This window comes from Theobroma cacao, chromosome 1, assembly GCF_000208745.1.
Source record: "Theobroma cacao cultivar B97-61/B2 chromosome 1, Criollo_cocoa_genome_V2, whole genome shotgun sequence".
NCBI classification, from domain to species: Eukaryota; Viridiplantae; Streptophyta; class Magnoliopsida; order Malvales; family Malvaceae; genus Theobroma; species Theobroma cacao.
Window position 1 is genome coordinate 11166799 of NC_030850.1, and position 8059 is coordinate 11174857.

The 8059-nt window shown below is 34.6% G+C and overlaps 2 protein-coding genes across 2 annotated transcripts; both read left to right on the forward strand.

The window, feature by feature from the left end:
* LOC18612281 (60S ribosomal protein L13-1) lies at positions 2063-3723 on the forward strand. Its single transcript, XM_007049001.2, has 5 exons — positions 2063-2169; positions 2266-2381; positions 2475-2608; positions 3067-3225; positions 3318-3723. Exons 2-5 carry the CDS (start codon positions 2273-2275, stop codon positions 3537-3539), a joined length of 624 nt encoding a protein of 207 aa, XP_007049063.2. The 5' UTR covers positions 2063-2169; positions 2266-2272; the 3' UTR covers positions 3540-3723.
* Positions 5142-6838, forward strand: LOC18612282 (pollen-specific leucine-rich repeat extensin-like protein 1). The gene is made up of 3 exons (XM_007049002.2): positions 5142-5380; positions 5589-6320; positions 6488-6838. The coding sequence occupies exons 1-3, from the start codon at positions 5230-5232 to the stop codon at positions 6517-6519; spliced, it is 915 nt and encodes a 304-aa protein (XP_007049064.2). The 5' UTR covers positions 5142-5229; the 3' UTR covers positions 6520-6838.

The following is an 8059-nucleotide window of genomic DNA, read 5'->3' on the forward strand; positions in this document are numbered from 1 at the left end:
TACTACCCAAGTTGTACTTGAACTTGATTATAAGGTACCCTAATACTATTTAATCGGGTTGAGTAATGTGGGGTATTTGATTATAAGATACCCATTGACATTCTTATGTTGATCTGTCATTGTTAATGAGCAAAACATGTCATTGGTGCATTGAATCCTTCTTGTAAGTGATTAAATCTAGTTAAAAACATTCTAAACTAGCACAACCATTGATAAGATTATATCATTTATGCAACCTCTAATGTCATAACAACCAAATCAAGTTGTAGAGAATTAGATTCGGAATTTGCATATAAAAAATTTATGAATAATGAGTTGACCATAAATCACAAATGATTACTTGACCATAAATCACAAGCATTGCAGATGATTGAAAATGATCAGCAACAGCCTTAATTTGAATGATTTTTGGTGCAAGGACAAGATTGACATTTCAAGGAAAATGTGGAGATAAAATGTCTTAAAAACAATATATAAGACTATAAGTTAGAATATAGCATTTTAGTTAAAAATGACGGTCGTAAAAATAATGGTTGTAAAATTTATTACCATAGGTTTTTGTGAAGTAAATCTTTATCTTTTACTTTGATAGTAACAAATAAGATAACTACTCTCTTTTTATAATTTGAAAAGACCTACCACAAAATATTCTACGACATAGTATAATCAGCTCCAATAGTGATTGTCTGTCAACATGTTAATTTGTCATTGTTAATGAGTAGAACATGCCAATAGTGCACTGAATTGCTTTTGTAGGTGATTAGATCTAGTTAAAGGCATTCTAGATTGACGTAGTCGTTGATAAGATTATATCATTTATGAAACAATCTAATGTTACAATAACCAAATTGAGTAGTAAAGAATTGGATTTTGAATTCACATATAAAAATTATTGAATAATGAGTTAACCATAAATCGCAACTATTGGAGATGATTGAAAATGATCATTGACGACAATAATTTAGATGATTTTTTAGGCAGGGATAAAGATAGAAATTATAGCCAAAATATGGAGGGTAAGGGATACCTTAATTTTTTAGGTAGTCTAGAACACAACATTTTACTAAAAAATGATAATATCTTTTTCTTTTGATGGTAGCAAATGAGATTACTATTTTTATTTTCACAATTTAAAAGGACTCACTAAAAATAATCTACTATCTAGCATAATCAACTGTAATAGAGATTGATGGTTAACATATTGATCTGTCCTTGTTGATAAGCAAAGATAAATTATTGATTTAGTGGAAAAGGTACTCAAAGAAAGATTATATGAGTAATGCATCAAAAGTAAAGATATTGAGCAAAAGATCATGAAATTATGGCTACTTCTAAAACAACATAAATTATCAAAGAGAAAAAAAAAAGGTAAAAAGGTTGTTGCATAAAATCTATTTTAAAGCAAATTAAATCGCTAAATGTAAAATATTAAGAAGAATATGTTTTCTAGAGTTACTATGCTAAAAACGGATATTTGTAAAGACAAATTAGAAAATTTGAAATAGTCTATAGTTAATATTAATCTTGTAAAGTTGTACCTTACAAATATTAAAATCTTTTGAGTAATTACGTTCTCGTGTTCTTGTTAAATTATTTTTTTAAGTTTAATATGTTAAGTTATCTTAATTTAGGAAATTGTATTTCTATTTTAAGAGTTATATTTTATGTAGATTTGTCTAGTCTAAAAATATTTATATTTATTTAAATTATTTTTACTAATTGAAATTTTTTTTATGTGGAGCTATCTTAGTCCAAAAAATTGGTACTTTTATCTGTTTTTATTTTTTAAAAAATATATATTATCATTAAAATTCATATGAATTTTAGGTTATTTTTTTAAACCTTTTAAAAATTATTTTTTAAATATGGAAGTAGCATCAATTTAATATAATTTTGATATTTTTTTTTGTAATTCTCCTCTTTTGGGCCTCCAGAGTATTGGCCCATTTCAGTTTGGATATACATATATATACAAACATGTTAAAAGTACATTTTAAGCCTACACCGTCAGATTGCTAGGGTTCAGTGAACAGCCGTCAGATCTAAACCAGAAGCAGTATATAAATATGCTGCAGTCGAGAAAAACCCTAAAAAGAGGGCTAAAGCGGTTCATTCTTCTTTGCGCCGATCCTCCACCATCTCTCTCTCCCCAGCAACCTCCAGCCGAAGGTCCTCCGCTTATTTCCTTTCATTTCTTCTTCTCATTTTTTCATTTCCTTGTTATAATAATTTGACATTTTGGTTTGTATTTGCATGAAATTTCAGGTAAGTCATGGTTAAGCATAACAATGTTATACCCAATGGCCACTTTAGGAAGCACTGGCAGAACTATGTGAAAACTTGGTTCAATCAGCCAGCAAGAAAGGCCAGAAGAAGGATTGGTGGGTCTTTTGTCACTTTGGGTTTTCTGTTTTGTTTTCCTGTTAGAGAATTAGTAGCTAAAATTGACGTGTAATGGGGTTTTGGATTTCCAGCAAGGCAAAAGAAGGCAGTAAGGATCTTTCCAAGGCCAACTTCTGGGCCTCTTCGCCCAATTGTTCATGGCCAGACTTTGAAGTACAACATGAAATTGAGAGCTGGCAAGGGTTTCACTCTTGAAGAGCTTAAGGTATACTGTTTTATGTTCTCCATTTCTCTTTCTTTTTATTTGTTTTGCAATTTTGGGTTATTTTTAGAAGGCCTCGATCTCTTAAGTGTAGTATTTATTCTTACTAGTTGTAGAACCTTGATTTAGGTTTTAGGTTTTTTCTATTTTTTATTTTTAGAGATTTGTGGATTTGACTTTTGATAAACTTCCTTTGAACTGCTAACACTAATTTCAAGTGATTAAAGAAATATTTTGTTTCTCTGTCTGTGAGAACTGTAAATATTATTAACACCTTTATTGGCAATCAAGTTTAAAATTGAACAGTTAAGAATTAAAATGATCAATGAATTCTGCCGGTGCTTTTATAAATGTGTATATGGATCCGTATTGCAGATATGTTGGATGATGTGTAATTCCCGCCCTGCTGTAGTTTGCATGTGCTTGTAACGAATGTGACACTCATCTTATTTTCTAATCAGGCTGCTGGTATTTCAAAGAAACTTGCACCTACCATCGGTATTGCAGTTGATCACCGCCGTAAGAACCGGTCACTTGAGGGTCTTCAAGCCAATGTTCAGAGGCTTAAGACATACAAGGCCAAACTAGTTGTCTTCCCAAGACGTGCTCGCAAGTTTAAGGTAATTTTATATGGCCTATCTGCGGTGATTAATTGTTAAATCCTTTATCTTGTTTAGTGCTTTTTAACTTTATTTATTCTGTGTTCCTCTAGGCTGGTGATTCTACAGCCGAGGAGCTTGCAACTGCAACCCAAGTGCAAGGACCATACATGCCTATTTCTCTGGAGAAGCCTTTTGTTGAGCTTGTGAAGGTGACAGAGGAGATGAAGTCATTCAAGGCCTATAACAAGCTCCGTGTTGAACGAATGAATGAGCGCCATATTGGTGCCAGAATGAAGAAGGCAGCTGAGGCTGAGAAAGAAGACAAGAAGTAAGGTTGCTTTTTGAGGGCTTTGTTTTGGTTATTTGACTTGTTAAGACATTAGTTTTGTTTTCATATTATCAGTGAGTTGAAACAGGTTTAGAAAACCTTTGGTATTACGTATGTAATCCTGTTTTGGTGAATTTTATTAAATTGAGAAGTTTTTTGCAATTCCTTATTAATTGGTGTTGGCGTTATGAAATTATTGGTTGGTTGTTTGTTTTGTTCTTATAAGCTGGTGATTTGGGTAATTGGTTTGTTGTTAGATGCATCATTTGGACTCTTGATAAACAGGGTTGGCATGGATGTATCCTATTAAACGTCATCAGTTAGATCGTTGGATGGTAATAGAATGTGTAAATTTGTTAATTTAATTACTAAGGTTAAAAAGAAACGATTCCTGGACGTGATTTCAAATGGAGCGGGATGAACAGCAGACCAATAGGATATGCTTCGTTGTTCACTTCCCCAATCGAAATCTAAGTTACCGATCTGAAGTGATAGAATCTCCTATACGTTACAATAGCGCAAGATCAATGAAAGCACCTGAATCTTTGTCAAATGCTAGGAGTCAAACTGTGAACTTGTACAGGGCCAGAAGCACAGCTTTGAACTTTGTTGATGTGAGGCAGTAAAATGGAGGTTGCAGAAAACCCCATCATTCGTTTTTGGTGCTTTATCCATTTTAACCCTTCGTATCATGAACAAGCTTATCAACTTGCTTCCAAAGAGTACGTAGATAATGATTTAGTGAAGTGAGAACCTAATAATATTTGAATTCAAGTTAAATTTCAAATGCTTAACCAAAGTTGGCTCAGTGAGTTGCGAGGATTGATGTTCTGTCTTTATAGGTGTGCCCCTACTTGGCGTCGATGGCCGCCCTGTAAGTTTGTTCTTGAACTTTATTGAGGACTTAATATCCATATGACGTACAATAGAATTTACAAATGTAATCTTCTGGCCAAAGTAGAAGAAATATATTCCAGCCAAGGATTTTGAAGGTTTAGTTTGGAGTGGCGTCTTCGGAATTGCAATGCCTTTAGCAATAAGCATAAGAGAATGCCTATCTTTTGCTCAAAGTCTTTTCTCCTCCCATGGATTATTATCGTTTGCTTCGTGTTCATGTGCATGCCAAATCATCATGATATGGCTTTCCAGAGCTTTCAAAACCAAATTATTTGAATGCGTGTAATACGTGTGCAACTTCACAGAGAAGCTTTAAGAAACTTAAGATGGATCTGCCACATCCCTGAAGCTTCAATTCTGTACGGGGATGACTTTGAAAAATGCAAGAATGCAGATATAATGTTTAACACTCCGTGAAGTTAGGTCCTTTCCTACATGCATTACTGTTTCCTGGAACATTTTCGCTAGCATGGTTTTCAGGATTCTAGATGAGAGGATACCAGACCAAGTGCTCTTCGACTTTGAGTGGAAAGCAAGCAAAACAAAAGTGCAAGACCTCAAAATTTTTTCCCTATTTTCCTCCATCGCCAAGCAAGCATATATTCTAACTAGCTAAAAGAAATGCAGTCCATTTATTCCTAGCATATCTGTATGTTAGTGCGACACTACCAACTATTGGCTTGGAATCTTCTTTAGTTTCCCTACGTTGATAATTCCACTTTCTGGCCAGCTTCTTTTGCTCCATTCTCCTTTTCCCTGTTAACTAAACGTCCTTGGCCCGTCAACATTCTATATTTATGCACCTAGTTCATCCCCAAAGAGTTGCTCATCTCAGTCAGTACTCTCAAGCTTTGCTTAGAGCCATGGATGCAAGGGGGCACTATCTAAGATTGCTCAATTCGGTCGTATGCATTTCCATTTTACCCACCATTCTCTTCACTCGCTGTGGTATGTAAATTCCCTCCAATCGTATATATCCTTTATTTTTCTCTTTTTGAGTCTGATTCAATTCCAAGTTTTTGATACATCTACATGAAGGATTTTTCCTCTAAACATATTTACACTCTCTAAGGTTTAATGTAGTTTGTTAGAGTGTTATTATTTGCACTATATATATGGTTCATAAAATTGTTTCTTGTGTCTTGTTTTTTATTAGATGCCAGAATTATGGTTCACATATGGAAGCAGCAAGGCTCAAAGCTCCAGAAAAGTCCAATCAGCGAGTTGATTAACAAACTAAAAATAACAAATCGTGTCAACTCCAATGTTGATCCATATACCATAAACTCACCTTTCTATTTACCACCTTTTGACTCACTATCACCACTTCCTCAGCCTGACCACTCTCCTCCCTTTTATCAGTACCCTCCATTCACCCCACAATCACCTTCCATCCCTCCGCCATCTCCAATGAGCTACGGACTGGCAACTCCTCCACCACCTAGTAACATCCACACCCCTCCAGCAAATCCCCCTGAACATGGGCTCAGTCCACCTAGCATTTTCCCAAGTCCTCCTCAACATCAGCCTAGCCCACCAAAACATGTTCCCAACCCCCCTAAGCATGTTCCAGGCCAACCCATTTATGAACCGCCAATGGTGAACCCACCTCCTTTGGGGCCGCCTCCTCCAGGCAAAGGGTCAAAGTCTGGTGTTTGGTGTGTTGCTAAGCCGACAGTGCCTGATCCGATAATCCAAGCAGCCATGGACTATGCATGTGGGTCTGGTGCAGATTGCAAGGCAATCCAGCCGAATGAGGCCTGCTTTCAACCCAATACATTGATTTCGCACGCTTCATATGCTTTCAACAGCTACTGGCAAAACACCAAGGGGACAGGTGGAACTTGTGACTTTGGAGGGACTGCCATGCTTGTAACCGTTGATCCTAGTAAGTTTGATTTAATGTCACAATCTCTACTTCCCAATATGCAAATAGAAATATAATTCCAAAGATTTATTCATCTTTTTGTGTTTCTTTTTCTTAAAATACTTGGTTAACTTTAACATATGCATTTGCTCATTTTAATAACATTTTTGTAATGAAAAATGTGACAGGTTCTGAGAAGTGCCAGTTCAGCTACAGTTGATTGCTGAAGACAGAAAGCCCCAGTTTAAAAGACCAATCAACCCTCAAGTCCACTGCTTTCTATTTCAGGAGTTTGAACCAGCAGTACTTTTGCTAGACGTGATTCTATGTATAGATGTAGCATTTTGGCTGTTGCACTACTTAGCTGAAACTGTTAGCTTGTTTGCTTCCTTCTGTGAACCGGATAGAGTTTGAACTATAGTATTTTTATATGATGTATAAACAAGTCCCGGGCAATTTATATTTTACAGCATAATGTATAAACAAAAACCTGCAATATTCTGAGACACAGAATAATGTGGAATAGACTTATTCCCAAAGTTTCTTTGCTGCTCAAGCTAGACATAAACACTAAATTTATTGATTAGGCATTGGCATTTTTCAAAAACTTCATACTATCTTAAAGCACAGGGCAATTAGTTTCATTGATCAATTTCATCATTCTAATTATTGAATTCAATTTTAATCATATCAATTAAGTTAAGTATACTAGTTTTAAAATATTTATTTAAATTATGTTTCTTATTGAAATGTGGTATTGGTACATTAATCTGATTTACATGTTTATTGTCAACTGTGCCAAATCAAATAAGTTTATCATCCTTAGCCTATAGCTAAGTCAAAGCATCAAACTAAGTTGTTTATTTTATAGAACAATGTAGTTTCAATTCAAAGAAGAAATTAAATGTTTTCAAGGAAGGAAACAAAGAGAATTTTTTTTTCTAAAAATGGCTGAAAAAATAAACTTCTAGATTTTCAAGAGTAACATATACCTTTGCACTCACCAAGCAATAGCTACTTATTAGAGATTTTCTTGTGCATAACTTTCAACCTGTTAATTTGCATTTGTAAAATTGATTAAACTTATTACAATGATGAAAAAAAAAGAAAAGATCAAGAAGTAAATTAAGAAATCCCAAGACCAATCACATTAGTAATTAAAATATGAGGAAATTGTGAGAAATAGATATCCTAATAAGGTGATTTCAGAAATAACCACTTATATAAAGTTATCTGTTTTTAGCCAAAATAAAGTTTGAGTAGACCAAAATGTCCTTAAAAACATCATTTCAAATTAGGGTCCTGATATCTCCCTCCCGCCAAAGAGAAAATAGAAATAAATAAATACTCAGCTGTTTGAGCTCGTTCATTTTTCTCTCTCAACTGTCTCAACTCTGTCAACTCTCTGTTGAGCACCATCGTCATCAGCTCTTTGAACTGTATGAGCTCTGTCAACACTCTGTTGAGTACCATCGTCATTGGGCTGTAGTCTATCTCTTGGCATCTGGTCATATTATCTTAGATTAACAGACCCTATAGCAGAGATGACATCAAGGTATGTTATTGGGTTTATTACTGCAACACTAAATTTCTGAAACATTTGGTGTAAATTAGAACATGGATTAGAAACATTGCCCAAATTTGTTACACGCCATGTATCTATAACATGTGTTAGCATTATTTTAGCGTGTCACGACATTGGTTATTTTAAGGCAGTTCGTGTAACGAGTTAATAATTACACTGATTGACGTGTCACACG